The sequence below is a fragment of the Taudactylus pleione genome, unplaced genomic scaffold, assembly GCF_031769625.1.
Source record: "Taudactylus pleione unplaced genomic scaffold, aTauple2 ptg000258l, whole genome shotgun sequence".
Lineage (NCBI taxonomy): Eukaryota > Metazoa > Chordata > Amphibia > Anura > Myobatrachidae > Taudactylus > Taudactylus pleione.
The window spans coordinates 776,431-801,525 of NW_028284660.1; the positions used below are offsets into that span (position 1 = coordinate 776,431).

The 25,095-nt window shown below is 47.6% G+C and overlaps 1 protein-coding gene across 1 annotated transcript; it reads right to left on the minus strand.

Moving 5' to 3' along the window:
• Positions 1–413: 413 nt before the first annotated feature.
• Positions 414–22,888, minus strand: LPAR5 (lysophosphatidic acid receptor 5). Its single transcript, XM_088480920.1, has 2 exons — positions 22,696–22,888; positions 414–5,447 (listed from the first exon to the last, which is right to left on the minus strand). The coding sequence occupies exons 1-2, from the start codon at positions 22,711–22,713 to the stop codon at positions 4,302–4,304; spliced, it is 1,164 nt and encodes a 387-aa protein (XP_088337046.1). The 5' UTR covers positions 22,714–22,888; the 3' UTR covers positions 414–4,301.
• Positions 22,889–25,095: the final 2,207 nt, after the last annotated feature.

The window sequence follows — 25,095 nt, forward strand, 5'->3', positions numbered from 1 at the left end:
CTTATCAGATTCCAGAACCGCCCACATCACCTTCATAGCTTCCATGTCTTATTACATCCCCTCTCACAGTCCACACATAACCTCACACATTGTCTTTCTTTCACATCCTCCTGACATTTGGCCGACATTCCTTTGTGACTGGAAAGAAACTGGTTGGATCAAAATGCAATATATAGCACCTATCCTTGTGTATCAATGCCTATTTCCCTATAGATTGTAAGCTTACGAGCAGGGCCTTCCTACCTATATATCTGTCAGTTATTACCCAGTTTTGTTCTATTTATGTTTCCAATTGTAAAACGCAACGGAATATGCTGCGCTATGTAAGAAACTGTTAATAAATAAATAAATAAATATCAAATAGCCGAAAATGGTGACACAGGGGGGAACATGTTATCAAAAAACCTTTTATAATTACGCTAATACTCCAAGGTGAATGCAGAGACAAACAGCATGACAGCGGTACAGGGCATAGCAGGTCAGTACAGTGGGCCTGATTCAGAGATGAACGCAACTGCAAATTGCACGCAGATCGAGCGATTGTTTGCCATTGCACATGCGTATGCATTGCAGTGCGATCGCCCTGCGTTCACGCAGACCACGGAGGCCTATTGCAGATTGATTGACAGGCAGTCACCGTTTGGGGGGTGATTAGCGAAACGCAGGTGTACCCGGCCGTTTGAACGCCGTTACGTGGGCGTGCATAAATTAGCCACTACAATTGCATACGTAGCTCTGCGTGGCAGAAGAGCTCCCTGGCCTGCGGCAGGTCAGACCTGCCGCTAGGGTAAAATGGCCACCGATGAACTTCGATGGTACCGATGTTTATGTAGGTATGCGTAGTCGCACGCAGGTGTGAGGGTGGTAGTGGGAGTCTTTATGCTCGGGTGATCTTTGCTAGCAGAATATTTTTGCAACTGCGTTGCTTACGGAAACGCAGTTGCGAATGCATTAGCGTACATCTCTGAATCAGGCCTAGTATACAGTATCACAGAAACAGTTCAGTATATAGCGGAAGAAAACATCACATGTATCATGGTTGCATTCCCTGGCACAGGGTATAACATGGTATCACAGATCAGTATACAACGGAAGAAGGAATCAGATAAAGGTATACCATGAAATATGGCATCAAAATAGCCAGGGTATTACAAAGGTACAACAGTATGTAGTACAACAGGCAAACATACTGCAATGTAGCCTGACACAGAACAGCTTTAAGTGGTTAATAAGAACCTGAATATTCACCATCTAGGACCAATATGCAAGTACCAGGCTTAAATGTATGTCTCAATGTTTTAGAATTACAGGAGTCATTTGTTCATTCAGTTACAGACAGCAAACACTCCCAATTAGCCTACACTGGCCGATATACCCAGGAGCTCAGGGCCTGATGCAGACCCGCTCGCTAGCGAAGGGCGCTCGCAAGCGTGTCAATGGTGGCCGGATGCACATGCGCATGACGGAGGGAGCTCCATCGTACACATGCGCGAGACCCGGCGAGCGACGAGGAATTCGTCGCTAGGGGTCTCGCACCAAAGGGGGAGTGCTGTCGATGGTGAGTGACAGCACGCCCCCTTTGGTGGGCGTGCCGGGGGCGTGGCTGCCAGACGGAGGCGTTCCCATGATAGAGCCAAAATCACTCCAGGGCTTGCGGTCACCGAGACCCTACCGCAGGGTCTCGTCGCAAGGCCGATGGTCGCAATGGTCTTGACCATCGCGACCATCATCATGGACGCTCGCATAGCTGTGGGTGTTAACCCACAGCTATGCGAGCGTCCAAGAGGCTGCTCCATTTTTAGGGAGGAGGGCCCTGATTCAGAGCAAGCGCTCTGGTCAGAGCGTTCGGCTCTGAATCAGGCCCTCAGTCGGTGTATTGGCCTTGCCGGTTGCTACCAACTCTTTGATCCTACTGCTCTCACTACTAACCCTATAATTGTACGGCTTGAAATGTCTTGTATATTTCCTATAGTTACATGTATGCGCTATGTATACTCCCATATCCAAATATTCCGAAATACGGAATATTCCGAAATACAGAATTTTTTTAGCATGTCTGAGATAGCGACACTTTTGTTTTTTGATGGTTCAATGTACACAAACTTTGTTTAAGGCACCTAGGCTCTGTGTGTAAGGTGTATATGAAACAAATGAATTTCATGTATGTACACAAACTTTGTTTGAGTCACAAAATTATTGAAAATATTGTATAAAATGACCTGCAGGCTGTGTGTATAAGGTGTATATAACACATAAATGCATTCTTTGGTTAGATTTGGGTCCCTTTCCCAAGATATTTTGTTATGATATGCAAATATTCCAAATTTCCAAAATATCCCTGGTCCCAAGCATTTTGGATACGAGAGATTCAACCTGTATTTGTTGTCCCGTGACTGTTAACTGTCCCTATTTTCAAGGGGCAGTCCCAGGTTTTTAAGGGGATTTCAACTTAAAATAAAAATACATTGTTTCCCTTCTGCTCTCATCTGGCTTTGGTGATGAGATGAGCAATGACAGAGGTGATCGGCAGAGATCCCAGCTGTATATATATAGGTGCGGACTTTGCTAAATACAGGAAATGATGGAAACGTCTTTATAGATTTGTTACTGCTCCCCCCCCCCTTAAAAACATACCTATTTTTCCATATTAGGTGGTCTATCCATTAAGCTTTAGAGATAGATAAAGTAGATAGTGATAAAACACCAATTAATCAGCTCCTAACTGTCATTTTTTAAATACAGCCTGTAAAGTGAAAGGAGCTGATTGGTTGGTACTTAGGGCCTGACTCAGAGCCGGACGCTCTTTCAGAGCGCTCGCTCTGAATCAGGGCGTTTTTTTTTTTTTTTTTGGAGCAGACCTCCTGGCCGCTCGCTAAGCTGCGGGTGACCACCTACAGCTTTTGCAAGCGGCCAGGTGATGGTCGCGACCATCGGGCTTGCGACAAGACCCTTGTGGTAGGGTCTCGTTCCCGCATGCCCCAGTGAGCTTCCTGCTCTAATAGAGCAGGAAGCTCACTACTGACATCACGAGTGTGCACTGCCCGGCCATCGACCCGCTTGCGAGCGCATAGCCCTTGCGAGCGGGTCTGAATCAGGCCCTTAATCTCCATCCACTTTATCTCTCTCCAAGACTTAGTGAATAGACCCTTAGATGTCCATACTATTTACTCTACTCCTCTCATCTGCTTGTACAAATCTCCTCTCCAACCACAAAGTCAGCCACTATGCACCACAAGCCCCTGTGCATCCGAGGCGATCTAAACGCACTTGCGCAACTGAGGTGCACAGGGCGTCCAGTGCCGTTTTTTGCACTGCTCAGGTGGCGATTTTCACTTCATAAACGTCCGTCGCTGCGTGAAAGTGATAAGGGCTCTTTAAACTGTGAGAAAAAAAAAATAATCATTTTCATATTGCAGAAACCATTGAGCTGGCTTCACTTTGATACGAAGGCTCCGGCAGACGGCCTATATCTAATAATGACCGTCTGATCTATACATGTAAAATGCCTTCAGCCGTGGCTGTAAGGAGAATACACAGATATCGGTGAGGTGCTGAAGCTGGCCTGTAAAAATTCCTGTGCACTGCTGTGAGATCGCCATTGCTGTGTCATGTCCTAGTTGCAGGATATGATTAAGGCTACAGAATACTGGGGGTGGGTAGGGCACAATCTAATTATACTGAGCACCTCTGCTCTTATCCACGGTTCCTTCTCATATCAGTAAGGATAATAAGGGGAAGGGTCCTGAACGATCCTTTTCCAGGTCAGCTCCTCCTACATTAAACCATTCTCCAATCCAAATTAAACTCCTACAGAGTATACTGTATTCTCTCAGTAACACAACCCCAACTGTGCAGCTCCCAACAAAGATCCCAGTTGGGGAAGAGACGTATTTACCCGTTACCAGCAGGTCAGTTACATGCCCTTGTGCTGTGCGCGCGCTGATCATTGCGTGTTCATCAGTGCTCATAAAAAAAAAACAATAAAAATCTGTATTTCAGACTTTCAGTGCAATATCTCACGCCTCGTTTTACATAGTCGGCTTCTCTCGCAGATGCATTAAATAATTCAATATAATTTCCTGAGTGAAGGTGACAAGATTTATATACAATGGCAGAGGGGGCTCCTATTACTGTTCATCTTCCAGAATTAGGGATCTTATTTCCCTTCTATTCCTTTTCCTTCTGGCAATCTTTGTTGGCACCTTGCATCCGTAATTTACTACCTCCCAGCGTGCAGTAATCCCCTCTGCTAACCTCCCCCCACACTCCCAAGTAATGACGCAGTCTCGCTGCATACTGGCTCAAATCTCAGACTCCTCAATCCTTGTCCGTCTCTCTTTCCCATTACTGCCCTCTATCCTAATCCGGGACGATCTCTGGGGCTCTTCTCTGCTGTTTTTGCCGGACCCTGTCGTAATGCCAAAGTATTTGACCCCATGGGCCTTGTCTGAGGCCACGATGCCGCCGATTTTCTTGGCGGTTGCGCCTTTCTCTCCGGACTTCTTGCTCCTCCCCATTTGGCTTAGTGTATTTCGGAAGCCCTCTGTGCTGAAGTAATAAACTAGGGGGTCGAGGGCACAGTTGGTGCTGGCCAGCAGGACGGTGATGGAAAGAATTCTCTTCAGAGTAGATTTTGAGTCCCACCTATCTGTTATGAGATCTGCCCGCAGCAGCCCGTAGCCCATCAGCGTTGAGTTGTAGGGCACAAAACAGAAGAGGAAGATGCTGAGGTTGATCACAAGCAATCGGATTGTCTTTCTGTGCCGCTGCGCCCCACCTTCCGCTGCCCGGCACAGCTCCCAGAACACGTGGCATGAGCCGTAGAGCACTGCCCCAAGGGGCAACAGGAATCCGATGACCTCCGCAACCAACAGCAGGGGGAACAAGTATCCATGCCAGCTGCTTAAGCCTTCAAAACAGCGCTTTACCGCTTTATGCCCATTCCAGCAGTCTTTGGAGTTGTGCACAAGGGCGGCGGGCACCGATCCGCTCACGATCACTAGCCAGACGCACAAGCAAGTCAGGCGGGCCACTTTGCGCCGGCGAAAGTGGCGGAAGCGCAGGGGGTGCACTATGGCCAGGTAACGGTCCACGTTAATGCAGAAGAGGAACAGGCAGCTGCCATACATGTTTATGTGGAAGATGGATCCGGAGAGTCGGCAGAGGAAGCCTCCGAAGGGCCAGTGGTTATTGGCGTAGTAGTAGATTCTCAGGGGCAGAGAGAGGGAGAACAGGAGGTCGCTGAGTGCCAGGTTGCACAGGAAGGTTCCCACCACGGAGAGAGGGCGCAGCCATCGCAGGAACACAAAAAGCGATACTCCGTTCAGTATGACGCCAAGCGGCAGCAGCAGGCTGTATCCCACCAGGAGCAGTGTGCGCGATGACGGAGGGGTGTGCTCATCGCAGTTGTCCAGGTCGAGGGAGCCGTTCAGCGTCGTCAGAGAGACCTGAGAGACCAAAAACAGTCAGTTAGTAAACAAACATAAGGAAATAATTGACTTTTTGTTGGAGGGCTTCAAGGTACTGATGCAACACTGTAACCAGCACATCATAATGACTTACCACCTTATCCTGATAGTTTGGGTGCATCAGGAATTATGGGGGAATTTGCTTTCAGAGTTAGTTCCGGGATATGTCCACTCAAAAGGAAATTTTAGACAATAGTCCCCTCTTCCAAACCGGGAGAACTGTGGGAGTCATATGCAAAATGGCCCTAACCAGGCAGAAATACTCGTGGCCCTTTTCACCTCCTGTTGTTGATATGGGGCAGAATGCATAACGCATCTCATTTTGAATGCCTGAAGAGAGTCACAGAGGACAGCTCTCCCAGTAAGAGTTGTCCGTTGCGATAGGAGGATTTCCGGGTTTAGGACCTGTGCATGTGTCGAGTGACGCACGCACCGCAGGGGTTACTGGGAGGGTTCCGATTGGATCCCTTTCAGGGGGAAATGCGAATAGAAGCCCATAGGCTTCTATTGGGCAATGCCATCTGACGGAGTTTGGTGCATATGCGGTAAACTGCCATACCTCCGAAAATTTCATTTTCAGAGGTTTGACCGCAAAATATGCATTGATGCATCCCGCCCAGGAGGAGAAGCCATGGTGCAGTGCCGGCCGGCATTCATTCTCCTAAACTGTCGGGTCCATGTGGTGTATCCCCAATAGTTGTGCCTGTTAGGGGAAGGTGGGGGGTGATTGACTATAAATTACTTTTGAGCGAACACACCTTTTACTGTAAAGACTTCTAGAGAAAGGCCCTGCTGGTAATACCGGGATCCATGATCCCTACACTTCCCACTCTAGGGGCCTCATTCAGAGGCAGTCGTAGGATGCAAGCGGTCGTTCTGAAACAGGGCGGCCGCTTGCATCCTGAACGGCCGCCTCCATAACGGTTGTTAGGCTGTGGGTTAACACCCACAGCTCTAACGACCGACAAGGGTGATGGTCGCGATGGTCAAGACCATCGCGACCATCGGGGCTTACGACGAGACCCTAAGGTAGGGTCTCGTCAACCTTAAGCCCCAGGGAGCTGATGAAGTCAGTGGGGCCGCCCCCAAACGGCAAGCGCTCCTACTGGAACGCCTCAGTTTGACCAGGCACGCCCCCGGCCCGCCCAGAAAACGGGGCGAGCTGTCACTCAACATCAATAGCTCGCCCCGTCTATGACGAGACCCTTAACGACGGATCACCCGTCATTAGCCGGGTCTCGCGCATGCGCACGACGGAGCCGGCTCCGTCGTGCGCATGCGCTGTGGGGCAACATCGAGTCGGTCGTGAGCGCTGAGCGCTCACGACCGACTCTGAATGAGCTCCTAGATCTCTACACTTCTCGTATATAATTCCCTACATCTTGCTGGGAACAGAAGATAAACTGCAGTGGTAGCATAAAAATATACGGCATCAACTGTCAAAATACCAAATAATAACAAAGGCTGTAACTACATAGGACTCTTCTGTGTCACATAGACCCTTGCTCCGTTTTCTTTATTAATTGTCTGCATCTGATCCCTACGTTTATTATTATTTATTTTTATATATTTTTATTTCCATGTGACCTCTAGTGTAGTTAACAAATTGGCTTGATGATGGCGACACCAAGTGGGCATTAGAGGAATTGCATGTTAGGCTGTGCTTGGAAAGAGGATGAGATGCAGCCGGTTCTCAAAAAAAGTCCTTTGAATGCAGCTGATATATATATTTTAATGAGAGAGAGAGGGGGGGAAAGAGACAGAGAGACAAGCCATTGGCTTAGGTGATGGAAACATGGAAGAGATACAATTTCGAAGTCCTGTGAGCCATGTCACTGCTCTAATGCTGAAAATCATGGTTTCACTGATGTCATGTTAACAAAAAAATCCATCCAGCAAACAAGTTAGGCCTACTGTCATCATCTCAGCCTAACAACATAGCAAAGGCAGCATAACATCAGTAATGTATCAGTTTTATATTGCCGCATGGTAAGTCGTACATAGACACTACGAAACCCTTACAGCACTTTATAAATAAAAGATAATAATTAAACAGGTTCTTTTTAGGGAATACATATGTTACACCGCCGGCCGTATCTAGGGTGCCTAACCCTAACCTCCCCCCCCTGTGCCTAACCCTAATCCCCCCTCTAAGTGCCTAAACCTAACCCCCCCTTTCCCGCCATCTAAACCTAAGTCCCCGGGGGGGGTGCCTAACCCCAAGTTCCCCCCCGGGGGTGCCTAACCCTCCCTCCCCCTAGCCTAAACCTAACCTCCGGGGGGGGGGTGCCTAACCCTAAGTCCTCCCCGGAACCCTAAACCTAACCCCCCCCCTTCGATCGGGATGCCGGGCACCGGTCTCCCGGCGTAGGTTAATTAACCCTCGCCGGGATTCTGTAGTGGAGATGCCGGCGGTCGGCATAGTGACCACCGGCATCATAAACGCATACCCTTTTCAGAAGTAATCTGTTATTTGCTTTACAGACAACAGCAACATTGTTTTAACATAGTAAACACACTAACAGCAGTTGTGTCTGTCTGCGGAGCTCGGTTATAGGGAGGGGATGACATGCTACACTAGCAGCTTCTCAGAATGACTTGATACAAGTTGATTGAATTCTGCGGCACACATACTGTATAAATAGGGAAAAAAAAAAACAACAACATGTTCCACCACAATGGGACCGATTCAACCAGCTGCAATGTTCTGCAATAACCGGTTTCTGCCCGCACATGCCGCAATTACGGTAATGAAAGCGTCACTTATCTTTGCTGACAACCTTATTTGATGCATGGAAAAATGTGCGGAGATTGGCCCTGATTCAGAGATGGAGGCCATGGCGATATTAGCAAAGTTGAGCGATTATTTTTGTACTGCGCATGCGTCCAGATAGTCTACAGATGGCGGTCGCAGTGAGGATTTGGACGCGGAGTGATTGACAGTCAGTGAGCATTTGTGGGAGGTAACGGGGTGGGGGGGGCGAGTTAAACACAGGCGTGCTGCAACAGTTTAAGAGCGTGTCCCAGCCTGCGACTGCTTCTGGCGGCTGACTTCCGACGGACGTTCTGAGTGACGGATCAAAGGAGCCACCGATGGGCGTCTCTGTTCAGATCCCAGCGGCAATTGCATATTTTTGCCATACTGCTGCGTACGGATAGGCAGTCGCGACGGGATTACGTCCACCTATGAAGCAGTACGATTATTATCTAGAACGTTTAGCAATTACACAGCCGCACTATGGAACCTGTAGGCGGACTCAACTGACCCAAAGTGACTTCAAAATTAAATAAATAATAATAAAAAAGTAATAAACTAATAATGAGTAATAATAACTGAAGGAGTCATCACCTGCTAGACAGGAATAAAAACCGTGTGAACGGCGGCCAGCAATGGAGGAAACTGACCAATAGGTGTATTCGCACAAACGGAGTATCTGCGCCTCCGCAGATTTGTAAGTGACCTTTACTGTGCCTAGCTGACGGGCCCAATTACAGATATCCTCCATTACGTAAAGTATGTTGCAAGTGTCCCTGTGTCGTAGTAAGTAAGTTATCATTTCCATTATTACTGTTTGAAACAGCTACTGTATTTATGCTCTCACATATGCACTAACATCAGTATTTATACAAGGAGCACAATACTGACACAGCTGTACTAGGCTTAAGTGCCTTCAATCAAAACAAGGGGACAGAAACATATTGTTTATGTCATAGAATATGCACAACACTGTACCTGAGACACAAAACACTTGTTGTGCAGGATGTGGTAGTTTAGACCTTGGAGAGATATAAATGACCCAAATTTCCTGGAATTCTTAAACATAAACGCGTGCGATGACTAATTCTTACAAAGAATGAGCATATTCGTGCAAAGTCACATGGGGGGAGGAGAGGGGGATCTAGTAGGAGAAGATGGGGGAGGCTTCAGCCAATTCATAGGGAGATTCTATGTATGACGGGTGGAAATCTTCCCTGGTATTGGACATTAGACGTGACCTCCATGTCCTGTAATGGTCTATCACCTTTATTTCAGCCTCTTCTGATGCTGATGAATAAAACGTGGGGGCGGCTAATACCACAATAAGACGTCACTTTTCTAGAACATGCACTATGTATTCTCCAAATGAATCAGCGATCCACGTTTAAAAGAATAAGAAATGATACTGTCTTATGAGAAGAAATAATAAGTGTAAAATAAAAATGTTCAAACTCCTCCCCTTTTATAGAATATCCAACTATAGGCCTGTGTCATTACCGATCGCAACTGCGATTACGCACGCAGACGGCCGATTGTTGTGTACTGCGCATTGCATCACAGGGCACTTGCGCAAAAGCTCCACTGCGATTGGACTGCATAGTGATTGACAGGAAGTGAACGTTTGGGGGTGGAATGGGGGAGGGGGGTGGTTGGCGAAATGCAGGCATGTCAGTGCGTTTGAACGCCGTTACAGGGGCGTGCATAAATTATCCACTGCGATGCCGTACGCAGCTTTAGATCTTATCGTGTGCGATGATGTTAGCAATTTCTGAGTAAGGCCGGAGCTTGTGCAAGTGTGTGTGAGGCTGCGATGGTACTCCATGTTACCGATGGTTTCGCAGACTTGCAAAGTATTACGGATGTGTGTAAGGGGAAGTGGGCGTCCATATGTTAGGCTGCGACGGCATTGCGATAGCAGTCATTAGCATATTTTCGCAGTGGGACTGAGTGCGTAATCGCAGCTGTGATCACAATAGCGATCCCTAATGAATCAGGCCCTCTGTTGAAGGAGTGCCCTCCTGTGCTGCCTCCCTCCAGCACTATCCAGGTAGGAGACAGCTGGCAGTCACCAGGACCTACTGGGACTGAACTAGAAGGGGTCTGACCTCTGACACTACGAAGGATCTGACATTTGACACTAGGGGGGGTCTGACCTCTGACATGTGTTCCTGTGCTGCCTCCCTCCAGCACTATCCAGGTAGGAGACAGCTGGCAGTCACTAGGACCTACTGGGACTCAACTAGAAGGGGTCTGACCTCTGACACTACGAAGGATCTGACATTTGACACTAGGGGGGGTCTGACCTCTGACATGTGTTCCTGTGCTGCCTCCCTCCAGCACTATCCAGGTAGGAGACAGCTGGCAGTCACTAGGACCTACTGGGACTCAACTAGAAGGGGTCTGACCTCTGACACTACGAAGGATCTGACATTTGACACTAGGGGGGGTCTGACCTCTGACATGTGCTCCTGTGCTGCCTCCCTCCAGCACTATCCAGGTAGGAGACAGCAGGCAGTCACTAGGAGCCACCGGGACTCAATTAGGAGAGGTCTGACTTCTGAGCATGTGTGTGTCGTCTCTGCACGTCTCTGCTCCATAAGGACAGGTGGGACCAGGAGACGCTCACCACCAAAGAGCCCTACAGGCTGTATGCCCCGCAGGTACACTCTACCACCGCTGTTGTACACTAGACCACCAGTGCTACTATCCACCGAAACGCGCGTCCTACCTCTACCTACCCGCTCACAGTTGCAGGACCTTCTCAGCACACCGCATTGCAGCCTTGATTTACTATCCAGGTACTTTCCTATCTCTCCCTAGCGCTCTCTCATCTGGGTTTTCAGCTGCTGACTCCCCCTGCAATGCCCTTTGGTATCAGGGGAGAGACGCAGCCCTATCCCAGACAGCAGAAGCGTTGTCTGTTGTTTCACCTGGGATCCACGTGGCTGTCACTCTCTCATCCCCTTTTTGATTCAGATAGGGGACAGTAGAAGTGATCCCACGCTGTTCTCCCCCAGGCCTTACTTCCTTCATCAGTGGCTCATTACCATCTTCAGCCAGGTGACAGACATTAACCCTCATTGTATCTCACTGTTTATTACCCTTACCCTATAGGACATGAACACTGACTTGTTCTTTGAATTACCTAATGTTTGGTTTTAATTTATATTGATTTTTTCACTGATATATTGATATGTTTTTTTATATATCTCATCTATTTTGATTCACCAATTAGACATCAAGATTATCCTGTGTCACAGATGCTTTACTTCTAGGATGTACCTACTATATGCTGCATGCTAATATCAGAATTTTGTACTATATGTATTTGTGCCTTGTCTATATATACATTGGCACTATACCTGTTTCCTTTTTGGTGTGTTAGCCCTTTATGATTTTTACTAAGGGCTCTGAGATTGAAGTCCTTTATATGTTTATTTTCGCCATTTTGCATACTTAGCTAACATTTGTGTTCTTAATTGTTTTATTTACTACACTTGTCCTTCTGATTATATCTATTTGAATATTCAGTTATATCCAGGACATATAGTGTGGTAATTTGTTTTCACTTCACACCTTGTGATCGTGGCATATGATGTGTCATTTTCACATTGTATGTTTCCCTATCAGCTAGGCGGTACATTGTTATTTATTTATGAGATGTATTAACCTGATTGATCTAATATACTTTTTTCTTATCAGAGAATTCATTTCAAGGATAATATTAAACGTTAAGTTTTAATGATTTCATTTATCATCTACTTCATTTTTCATATATCTTGTAAGAGTGCCCCATGTAAGGCATATTTGTGGCATATTTGTCTTTCTTTCCCTTTTTTTTGTGTCTTTGCAAAAATATCTGTATTCACGTGTTCTACACAAATATCGTGGGCGCACCACCAATCCAGAGTCATTAATGAAATTTATCACCTCAATAGACTTTAATGTTGGTATACTTTATGTGTAATTGTTTCTGATTAACCATTTTCTAATTTATTGGTTAAACTTGTGCGGACTCTTATTTTTCTGTATTTACTACTATCCACCAGTGTCAGAACTGTGATCGCACCCAGCGCACTATAATGCCCAACAATACCGAGCTCCAGGCTGCCACAGTGCACTACATTTATCCCTTTGTCACATGCTACCGGTTATCACATGTGGACTAAGCGCCACCAGCACCAACTACTGCACTACAAAGGGAATCTTCGGAATAAACAAGAACATGTCTACATGCTGCTTTCAAGCTGGGAGGATATACAGAATGTTTTAGAGGGACTGCAATTAGAAACGGACGACCACTTCCGGTCCGCGATAACCGGAACCGGAAGTCATCATCAAAAGGGGTATTTAAGAGAGCCCAATCATCTACACCTCCAGGCCTTGATAAAGGTACACGGAGTACCGAAACGCGTTGGCAGGAGGGAGTTAGAACCACTGCAGCACCAGGATTGTGGAGAATCAATGGACCTGTGGATTTGAGGGACCCGGACTACCTCTCCGCAATTTTTTACACCTATGCCCATGACCTGCATAATTCTGGTAAAGCAGCCACCTTATATTATAAACACCGGGATTGGACTTATATGTATTATATATGTCATGCATCTGTGATTTCTTGGTGACATAGTTATTTACATCAGAGTTACCAAGTTGAAGTTTTTATGTGTCATATGTATTGTGTTTTATACTTATATGTTCCATGTCAATAAATAGTGTACACCCTACACCCTATGATTGTTTTCAATGTACCAGACATAGGTACATAAGTAATTCTACCATCTTTATCATCATCTATCATGAACTTTTTTGGTTAAAGAGGTAGCGCTTGTGTCAGTTTTTCAATCAATTTTTTAGTGCACTACATACTTGCCTACACTCCCGGAAGTCGCAGGAGACTCCCGATTTTTCGGGTAGCCCCCAGCACCCCTGGAAGTGTAAGCAGATCTCCCGCATCCTACCCACTTCCTAGTGAAGTGGGCAGGATGGGGAGATTTAATGGGGAATTTGCAGGTCCGCGAGGAGGGGACTGAGCTAAACGGAGCAATTTGCATAAGCCCCGCCCCCTCCTCATGGACCCGCGAATCACAGACTTTTCCAAGAACTAAGACCATTACAGGTCAGGTTTTAAGTATATCCATGCTGGAGTCCAGAGGGTTAAAGCAAATTGACTGTGGTACTAATTAAGTCAACTGTGCTCAAGCATGGACATCCTTAAAACCTGGACAGTAATGGCAGAGTTTGGGAACCTCTGGGTTACACTATCACCTGCTGACACCACCATCTCTGCTAATAATAGGCTTACTGTGCTGTCCTTTTAAACCTCGATACTCATGAATTACACAGATTCTGTGGCTGGCTGACTACAAGCCTGGATTTCCCCTGGTATTAATCAGCCACAGACCCTGTGTAATTCATGAGTGGCCCGGTTTAAAAAGTATTTGGTCTAAGGCAGTGGTTCTCAAACTCGGTCCTCAGGACCCCACACAGTTCATGTTTTCCAAGTCACCCAGCAGGAGCACAGGTGTACTCATTACTCACTGACACATTTTAAAAAATCCACTGGTGGAGCTAATTATTTCACTTGCGATTCTGTGAGGAGACCTGGAAAACATGCACTGTTTGGGGTCCTGGGGAACAAGTTTGAGAAACTGTGGTCTAAGGAGAAAATGCCTTGATCAAGGATCCTGTCGCTTGGTAATAAAATTGATGGATTGAGGACTTGTCGAAATTAGATTGCTCCATACAATGTAGCGTTTGATTCCACAAACTCCATGCATCCATCTCGTTTTCACAAATGTTCCGTAACACAGGAAAGAAGTCATTCTATAGACAGAAATCTTTCTACGCATATTATATTACAATTTATATGTGTCCTATTAAGTGCCATTTGTCAACTGAATGTTTTGTCTCCGAAATCAGTGACAATTCATGTTATACAGCCTTCAGAATGTTTTGGTTAATTTGTTGCAAAATAATTTTCAGTTTGAAAAAAAAAATTTAAATTTGTAGCACAAAACCCATTTTCTCAATCAAATGGGATATGCGAGATTTTTTGCAAAACAGTTTTTCGTCTCCACATTAACTGGGTGGCCACGGAATTATCTGTGTCAAATAAATGTAATAATACAGTTATGGAAAAACTTTTTTTGCAACAAAATAATTTTAAAATAGGAACCAATCTGTTGTGTACAGGGGCGTCAAGAGCCGCGCTGGGCCCTGGGGAAGGGGGCGTGGCCTAATCGCGAAAGGCAGGAGTAGGAAAGGGGTACGGCACAGAACCTGTGCCCCCCGCCGGCCCCACTAGCAAGCCCGGGCAATTAGTACCCCCCTCCCGCCCCCCACCATCTCTCGGCACTCTTGGTTGTGTATTCAGAACAAGTTATACTCACAAGTTTTAAACAATTAAATAGTTTGCCAGTAATGACTCTTTGATAATGCCTCGGGAACATGGCGAAGCCGGTCAGAGGTGGTTCCCCCGTTTTTGCCCATGCATTTAACCCCCTACTAATATTATCCTACTACCGGCAACTGCTACTACTGTGACTCTGAAATTAGGATCATCTGCCTTGGCACTTACAGCTCTGGGACCGTACGCGGCCAGCAGCCACATTTGCCTTGCACAGCCGCCATCAGTTACAGGACCAGGGGCGTATTTATAGTGGGTGCAGGGCACACGGGCCCCTGGGTCCAGGGGGGGCCCACACCGCACACCCTTAATTTCTAATACTTACCTCTCCAAAGTCCCGCGTCGGGTGTCGCAGCCCTGCACAAAGCGCCATCTTCCCAGTGACCTACGCATACAGACGACTCTGGGCACAGACTAGCGCCCAGAGCCTACAGCTGCGGTGCTGCGCTCAGTGCCAGGGAGAGAGGAGGGGGCCCCAGACGGAGACTGCACACGGGCCCCCTCCTCTGTTAATACACCCCTGTACCGGAAGCACCACGGGACGTCAATGAATACAGCCAGGACATACTAATAAAGTGCAGCCCGCTCATGCGATAGGTCCGTGAACAGTGTTTTATTACTGTGACTTCATTTTCTCATTTTTTCAATTTATCACATTTTTCACTAATTTACCACTTTTAGTGCCTGATACATAGGTGGAGGCTGCTGCGTCGGTATCACTGCTGCGATAATCTGCAAATGCTAGTGTCAGCCTTCCCCTGGTGTAGTAGCCTGCGTCTGAATGAGCACTTTCAGTGTCTCTGCGCGCTCCAACACTGCCGGTGATTCCTGCGAGGCCACAGTCCCGTGCACCATGGACACTTGCACCAGCGCAATGGGAGGCGCAGGGTCTCCTTTTGAACATGGTCTCTGTGGCTGCGACTCTGCGTCTTAGAATGCAGGCGCTTTCAACGGGGCGCCCGCAACACCGCCCATCACTTTCATGGTACCGTCTCTGCCGATCTTGTGCGTACGCTCTGTGTGACGCATGCGCCGTAGGGGTTCCCAGAACATTTTGCGCCCACTCAGTGGTTAGATAACTGCTCACCTGTATTAACATCGGCATTGTGAGCGGTTTGCGTGCACCCTCTGAATCAGTTCCTTAGTGCCGTACTTGTTATTTCAGCTATACCTGTCTAAGGGCCTGATTCAGACCCGCTCGCAAGTGGGTCGATGGTGGCCCAGTGCGCATGCGCGAGCCCCGTAGCGAGTGAGACCTTCACTCGCTCCGGAGCTAGCAGCAAAACGGGGTGGATGTCGATGTTGATCGACAGCTCGACCCGTTTTGTAGGCAGGGAGGGGGGGGTGGCTGAACAAACGGAGGCGTTCCCGAAGGAACGCCTGCCGTTTGTGGGCGTCCCTACTGACATCACTTGTGATGTCAGTAGTGGACTTCCGGCTCTATTAGAGTTGGAAGTCCAGTCGGCATTGCGAGTGCTGAGACCCTACCTTAGGGTCTCCTCGCAATGCCGATGGTCGCGATAATCGCGACCATCTCGTGCCCGCTCGCACTAGCTGTGAGTGGGCACCCACAGCTTAGCGATCGGACAGGAAAAAAAAAATACTCCCAGCCTTGCTTCAGAGCGTGCGCTCGCAAATAGCGAGCAGCTCTGAATCAGGCCCTAAGTGCAAAAAGAACTTTATGTCGGTTTAAATGCACTTATCACTCTTTATATTGGAAGGAGATATATCCGGCAGATCGGCCTGCTTAGGCTGGTATATCAGACCCGGTTGTTACGTTAGATCGTTATTCATTTGTATATTCTTAATTATTATATAAAGATAATATCTATATCGAATTATTGTTATGTGTCTTGAATCGTTCCCGCTAGGCTATTTTTCAGCGGGAACAAGCAGGAACTCAGGGCTTGATTCAGACCCGGTCACTAGGGTGCGTTTGCACGCAGCCGTCAGCAGCCAAAGTATGCAAATCCCGTAATCGCTAGCAAGACATTAACACGCCCACTATGTCTTGCCGTGCGATCGCAGACGCCCACCAGCCTGACACAAGACGCCAATCTCCCTTAGTAACACACGTCATCTCCAGGAAGTGTATGAAACAGTCGATAACATCGAGTAACATCGGACCCATACGCAGCACTTGTGTCTGACCATACCCTACCGCAAGCACTGCGAGTGCTTCAGTGTGTAATTCAGCCATGTGACGTGTACTATGACGCTGTTTTAATTATGCACGCCCCTGAAACAGCGTTCAGACGCAGACACGCCTGCATTCGCACCACCACACCCCCGTTACCATCGACCACCCCCCGTCACCACCCACAAACGGCTCGTCCTGTCACTCATGCTTGCGGAGCGTCTGTGTACAGGGTGCCAACGCTTCCCGATCGCATGGACTAGTTCGCGCACGCACACTGTGTCTTCTACGCATGCGCAGATTACATACATCGGCAGGCTACGTGCGAACGCAGCCTAGCGAACGGCTCTGAATCAGACCCTCAGTCCTGAACCTCTCATTAACAATGACATAATATCCTGGACCAAAATGTATTTTCCATAAGATAAGCTTTATTTTATTTTATTATTATTTTAAAGGCCCTTTTCAGTGCCTTCTTCTCTAAATACTAAATACATGTGTATATTATATAAATATAAGGATATATAATGTATAGCTCCACCCATATGCATTTCCACTAATGGTCATCTTTTAGCAATTAGTTAATAATCCCCCGTCCCCAATAAATAAATAAATAAATGAATAAATAAATATACTGCAATATGGCGCTCAAGATTTCAGGTAAAAATTAATTGTTTTGGATAAGGCGGGCTTATTCAGAGGCGGACGCAGTGGCGATGGCGGACGATGTTTTCAGCCTATGCATGAGACCAAGTCGCACTGGGCATGTGCCCCGGTGATTAGCGCCAGAACTCCTCCTGATAAAACGCTCCTGGCCATAGACTATTGCAAATACCAGGGCTCTCCTTAAAATGCTGCACCACCAGCTGAAGGGGAAGGGCCATGCAATCCTTAAGGATTGGCTAACAGGCCTGGGTCCTCACTCCTTTCTCTGCGGACCCCTGTGTGAAGGGGCAAGTTGGAGCAGGGCTCATTCTTTTCATTTTCAGCCTCACATCTTGCTGACACAGTTTTAATTTTGACACCTGGCTGAAATATATAAGGAGACAGCTGGAGAACCGTCAGTCAGATGGAGACAGGAAGACCATCAGTTATAGAAGTACAGCGGGAGAGACGTTACAACCTGTGGCTTGAGGTGGCACACGTGTCTCACTACTTACTCAATGATTGTAATTAGGTAAGAACAAATAGTAACAAAGCAGCACGGCTGCGGTGACAGCTCAGCGCACCCATGTACCTTATTTCCACAGATATATTACCACCCAAACACAGGAGACTCACTGCCCGCTGTCATATTGCTGTGAAAGTCTGTGCCATGGGGGTCATTCAGACCCGCTCGCGAGCGGCAGGACGCTCGCAAGCGGGTCGATGTTCCCCACTGCGCATGCGCACGACGGAGGGAGCTCCGTCGTGCGCATGCGCGAGACCCGGCGAGCAACGGGCTCACCATCGCTCCGGGTCTCGCACCAAAGGGGGCGTGCTGTCGATGTTGATTGACAGCACGCCCCCTTTGGTGGGCGTGCCTGCCAGACGGAGGCGTTCCCATGGGAACGCCTACCGTCTGAAGCCGGCCCCACTGACATCACTAGTGATGTCAGTGGGAGTGATTTTGGCTCTGATAGAGCCAAAATCACTCCCACTGACATCAGCTCTGAATCAGGCCCCGTGTCCAAAGTCATATTAACATATGATAGCAGCGACGACTAATACAAACGTTTTTTTGTTTCACCTCATTTACCACGTTTTGTATCACAACTAAAATGAGACCATGTCACAGGGTGTTATCTTTGCTTTCAGTATCTATGGATGGGTCAGAACAGCGACTTTCAGATACATCTTGGTGGGAACTTTCAGGACTCACATCAGTCACGATAAAGTACAGACTGACCACGTTCACACGTATAATAGATACCTCTAACGTGATTGTTTGCTCAAAAGATTTTTGTCATAAAATGTTCCCTCTAGCTGAGGCATTGTGGGCAGCGACCTATAGTGCAATGGTATTTTTAATGCCAACAGAGCATCCTGCTCCCACACACAGCTGCGCACGTATGCGGCTTTCATCTTTTATTTAACACCGGGTGGGGGAATCACACAGATTGCCTCATCACTTACAGGGCCTTGGTGCTACTGTACTGCCAGCCCCTGGGGACATTGGCTGATTGCATCTCTGATTCCTGTCCTCCGCTATGGCAGCACAGAAAACTGAGGAGCTTATTCAGACCCGGTCGTTAGCTCCACGAGCTCGCGACCGGGTCGATGTTGCTCTAGTGCGCATCGCGCGACGGAGCCGGCTCGGGGTCTCGTTGCAGATGGGGGCGAGCTGTCGATGTTGAGTGACAGCTCGCCCCGTTTGCTGGGCGGGCCGGGGGCGTGCCCGGCAAAACGGAGGCGTTCCTGTCGGAACACATGCCGTTTGAGGGCGGCCCCACTGACATCGTCAATGATGTCAGTGGGGAGCTTCCTGCTCAAACAGAGCAGGAAGCTCCCTGATTCTTAAGGTTGACGAGACCCTACCTTAGGGTCTCGTCGTAAGCACGGATGGTCGCGATGGTCTTGACCATCGCGACCATCACCCTTAGCGGTCGTTAGAGCTGTGGGTGTTAACCCACAGCCTAACGACCGACATGGAGGCGGCCGTTCAGGATGCAAGCGACCGCCCTGTTTCAGAACGACCGCTTGCATCCTACGACCGCCTCTGAATGAGGCCCTGAATGCCATCATCTTGTTCTATTATTGGCTGATAGTGGGTCTGATTCAGAGCCGGACGCTATTTGCCGGAATATACGCCGGATAGGGATGGACATGGATGCTTGATGATTTAACACAAATGTTTTTCTTCTGATGATGATGGCGTTCTGGTGGAAACTGCCATCAAGTGGTGTAGAAGCGATGGCCATCCGATGTTATGGCCCAGCTGATTCCAGCTGTTTAATATCAAGACTGGCAGTGGGCTGCTAGTACACATGCGAAACAGGTTTTTTCTTTTGGGGGGGGGGGGGGGCATGCGCAAACTATCGCAATGTTTTTTCCATCAGTTTCTTTTGATACGATGATTAATTACCATTGCATCGAGAGTTTCTATGGTGGAAAACAGCGCACCATTCGATGGCAGGCTTCCGATGTCCATCCTTAGCGCTAAGCGGCCTTGTGCTGGCCCCGCCCATGAACCTGTGACATCACGACTGGGAGGTGGGGCTGCTGGCACTAGGTAGTAGAGAACTGCCCAGACTTGCCTTAGGCACTTCTCACACACTCCTAGTTACGGCCGTGGGAACATACCTCCCAACCTTCCGTAGTGTTTTGGTGTTCTGTGCTGTTCTGCACTGTAACTGGCTTCCAGAGTTCAGTGATGGACAGTAAAAGAGTTGCTGAAAGTTACATAAAGTTCTATATTCTAGCCTAGTTACAAGTGGATGTGTGTTGTGTGTTGTATATGATCTACAAGACTGTAAAGTAGGCAGAAGCCACAAGAGAACTGAGTCTGTATTGCAAACTAGCCACAAGAGAACTGGGTCTGTATTGCAAACTAGTTACAAGAGAACTGGGTCTGTATTGCAAACTAGCCATAAGAGAACTGGGTCTGTATTGCATACTAGCCACAAGAGAGCTGGGTCTGTATTGCAAACTAGTTACAAGAGAGCTGGGTCTGTAATGCATACTAGCCACAAGAGAGCTGGGTCTGTATTGCAAACTAGTTACAAGAGAGCTGGGTCTGTATTGCAAACTAGTTACAAGAGAGCTGGGTCTGTATTGCATACTAGTTACAAGAGAGCTGGGTCTGTATTGCATACTAGTTACAAGAGAACTGGGTCTGTATTGCATACTAGTTACAAGAAAGCTGGGTCTGTATTGCATACTAGTTACAAGTGAACTGGGTCTGTATTGCATACTAGTTACAAGAGAACTGGGTCTGTATTGCATACTAGCCATAAGAGAACTGGGTCTGTAATGCATACTAGCCACAAGACAGCTGGGTCTGTATTGCAAACTAGTTACAAGAGAACTGGGTCTGTATTGCATACTAGTTACAAGACAACTGGGTCTGTATTGCATACTAGTTACAAGAGAACTAGTTCTGTATTGCATACTAGTTACAAGAGAGCTAGGTCTGTATTGCATACTAGTTACAAGAGAGCTAGGTCTGTATTGCATACTAGTTACAAGAGAACTGGGTCTGTATTGCATACTAGTTACAAGAGAGCTGGGTCTGTATTGCATACTAGTTACAAGAGAACTGGGTCTGTATTGCATACTAGTTACAAGAGAACTGGGTCTGTATTGCATACTAGCCATAAGAGAACTGGGTCTGTAATGCATACTAGCCACAAGAGAGCTGGGTCTGTATTGCAAACTAGCTACAAGAGAACTGGGTCTGTATTGCATACTAGTTACAAGACAACTGGGTCTGTATTGCATACTAGTTACAAGAGAACTAGTTCTGTATTGCATACTAGTTACAAGAGAGCTAGGTCTGTATTGCATACTAGTTACAAGAGAACTGGGTCTGTATTGCATACTAGCTACAAGAGAACTGGGTCTCTATTGCATACTAGTTACAAGAGAGCTGGGTCTGTATTGCATACTAGTTACAAGAGAACTGGGTCTGTATTGCATACTAGTTACAAGAGAGCTGGGTCTGTATTGTATACTGGTTACAGTAAAAGTACAGTTGACAGGGTCACTTAGCTAGTATATTCTGTGAGCATACAACAATGGTATAATATACAGAGTTTAGTGAGAGGGCCCCATATAATATAAAGTAGTAAATGGCGGAATGATAAATAGTGGCACAAAACATTTGGCCAACATCAACAAGTATCTTGTTCTGCAGCTACTTCATACATTATCTTCAGTCTTCCTCTCTCCACATTATGCATACATAGGACAACATGCAGCTATATGCATGATTCTAAAACTATTTGGTTGAACTTTAAATACTCAGTTTTTATATACTTAGTTTATTTACCGTATACGAACATTTAGATTCCATACAAAGTGTCATTTCAAATGTATCCTTTAACACATGTTAAAATACAAATTAATTGACATACTAACCGCATTGCATTCATGCACACGCCTGACATGCATGTAGAGTTAACTGCACATGTTTTAATTCCATTGATGTGCTTCTGGTGCACTGGGGTGGAACAAGCGTATAAAATAGCGCAGCACAACTCGAGTTAAATGCACATTAATACGTATCTCTGTGCAGTCTCATTTGGTACAATGATTTTGAATTTTTAAAAATGCATTTAAGCGTATAATTCATAACGCCAGTTGGCACATAGCCTTACTGGGAACTGCAAGCAGCAATAAAAACATTACACTGCTCCTAGAAAATGGTCCAATCCTAACAACAAAGGACATTTCTGGGGACAAGTCCCAAGTACTGGCACTGTCTCTGTAAACAGTTTGTGACATCTCCCATCTGTCCTGATTTGGGCTGACAGTCCCCACTCCCGAATAGAGGGGGACTGTCCCGCCACCCTGCACTATTTCACCTTTGTCCCAATTTGCAGGGAGTTGAGTAGTATGCCTCTGCTCCTTACAGTGCAAAGTTACTGTCATGCTGAGACTTGTAGTTCCACAATAGATGGAGCATAGAGGTTGCATTGCAAACAGAGATACAGAGACAACACAGATGCTGAAGTGATGCAGAAACACTAATGGAGTGAAATGCAGAGAGAAAGGAGGGGGGGGGGGGGTGTGGCAGGGCATGCTGAGACTTATAGTTCTATCACAGAGACACACCAGGAAATTAGGCAGAAATCCTGCATGAAAAACATTTGCAAGGGACACAAAGTTGGACCTCAGGCACTGCAGGCAGCAGCAGAGGGAGATAATGAAAGATGCACCAGGACAGCCCAGTGACAATGCCAGAAAGTGATTACACCAGACAGGGTTTGTGATTGGTACATACCGGCGTTACCGTGGTCATTATGTAACTGAAGGTGTCTCATTCATGACCTTGAGCTTCTTCTCCTGGCTCCGGAGTATGAGGACATGTGTTACCCCAGTCAGTGTGAGGAGCCTCTGCATGTGAGTGTGAGACAGGTCTCCCTATGAGACTGCTGTGTCTGTGTGCATGGTGCCCGGCTGTAACTGCAGCTTCCTCCCTGGCCCCGGCTCTGGGTGTCTCTCACTTACCTTTGATCTTTGCACTGTGAATAGAGAGAGTTCCTGTGTGAGCCGTCCCAGATGAGTGTCACCCTGCAGGGAGTGGCCCCTTACAGATTACAAGGTGTTTACAGGGAGCAGATTGCTACACTGACTGACTGACTGACTGACTGACTGAGAGTACATTAACTTTCATTCCAACATAAGAACTCAGCCAGGGCTTGTACTTATAGGAATATACCTTATAGGAAAACTAGGGACGTGTCTCGGGCAGCCAAGAAATAGTTTCATACTCACTTATGTTCTTTTTATCAGCCACCCACAGTCCCTAGGGATGCCAGGTTATCCCTCTCATATGGGAAACACGTGAGTTATGCAAGTTGCCTGGCTGGCTGGCTTCATAGTTTCCATATCAACTGGTTTAATCAACCACAGAACCTGTATAGTTCATATGTGACCCGTCTTATAATCAGAGACCTTCCAAGTAAAGCAGTCAGTCGCAATACCTAGGGTCCAGTGGCGGAACTAGAGAGTGGTGGGCCAAGGTGCAAGAATATGCTTTGGACCCCCCTATGCAGTGCCCCCAGTAGTGGTCCCTCTATGTAGTGCCCCATATACAGTGCCCCCAGTAGTGGTCCCTCTATGTAGTGCCCCATATACAGTGCCCCCAGTAGTAGTCCCCCCTATGCATTGCTCCCAGTAGTAATCCCCCGTATGCAGTGCCCCCAGTAGTAGTCCCCTCTATACAGTGCCCCTAATAGCGCCACCCCCATACAGTGCCCCCAGTAGCGCCCCCCCCTTATACAGTTCCCCTAGTAGTGGCCACCCCCCCTATACAGTGCCCCCAGTAGCGCCCCCCTATGCTGTGTCCGTGTTCCCGTGCCCCCTTACACACACAAAACCCCCCCCCAAAAAACACAACTTACATCCCCGCTCCTGACACGACCGCCGTTGTCTGCTTCTCCCAGCCCGCTCTGCACGATGGGAGAGACGTTTTGACGTCTCTCCCATAACCCGCTGCGGGGGGAGCCGGAAGGCGGAGCTCATGAGTGAGCTTTAGCCGGCTCCCTCCGTGGACGCAGCAGCCAATGAGAGTTTGTCTGCCTCTCATTGGCTGCTATAACAAACACACAGCCGTCGCTGGCGGCTGTGTGTTTGTTACTGTGTTGTGCGGACCGCTCTCACTGTTGTCTGCACTACACTTGTGGCGCCCGGGGGACACTAGCGGCGGGTGCAGCGGCGGCAATGGGCCCCTGCACCACAGTGGACCCCGGTGCTAGCCACCGGCTGTACCGCTGCTAGTTCCGCCACTGCTAGGATTGGTACTGGCCCTGAATACGGTCCTAATTTAGTCTCATTTTGATCTCACTATTCTATAAACATCTGGTTGCCCTTGGTTAGTAATTACAATAGACACTGCCTGTACTTCTCATATAATTCTCAAGGGCCCATTTATTAATAGTCGCGTTTGCAATGCGATCTAGGCGCGATATCAGCATCGGAATGTATTACATCGCACATGCAGAGACAGGGGCTCTGACAGGGTCCCTGCGATGTGCTGGAAGTGACCGCATCATCGCTCTCCACTCCTGCGCCACGTCTCTTGCGTATGCGCGGTCTACAGATCACACGTGCGCAACAGCCATTGCCGGAGAGGGCTCCTATAGAACCCCCTCCCGGTTAGCTTTGTGAAGTGTAGCTTGTAGGCTACAGCGACACAACACCATCTTTAGATGACGTAAGCTGTCGGAGGTAAACTCCGGAATGCGAAGCTTGGTAAATCCGACAGCATTGGATCCCCCATAGAAACCTATGGATGGGGCTCGCGGCTGCTGTTGGAAATGGGGGAATGGCAGCAGATATCTCCATGATACATTGCAGAAATACTAAATATTTGTGAGTATCCCCTGAAAACGGGTGTTTTCGGGTAATATGCCGCAAATATTTAATAATAAATCGGGCCCTCTTTGTCTGCTCTTGCAATGGACAACCGTACAGTAACCCATTCCTTTACCAGTTATGCTGCATTTACTTCTCTCTATTTATCTGTACTCTGGGGGTAGCTGCACATTATTACTTCTATTGTACCATGGGCCTGATTCAGACCCGGTCGCAAGCGGCCGCTCGCTCGTACGTGGCCGATGTTAAGTGACCGCGCATGCTTCGTACTGCGCGTGCGCGAACTACTGAGAGTGATCGGTAT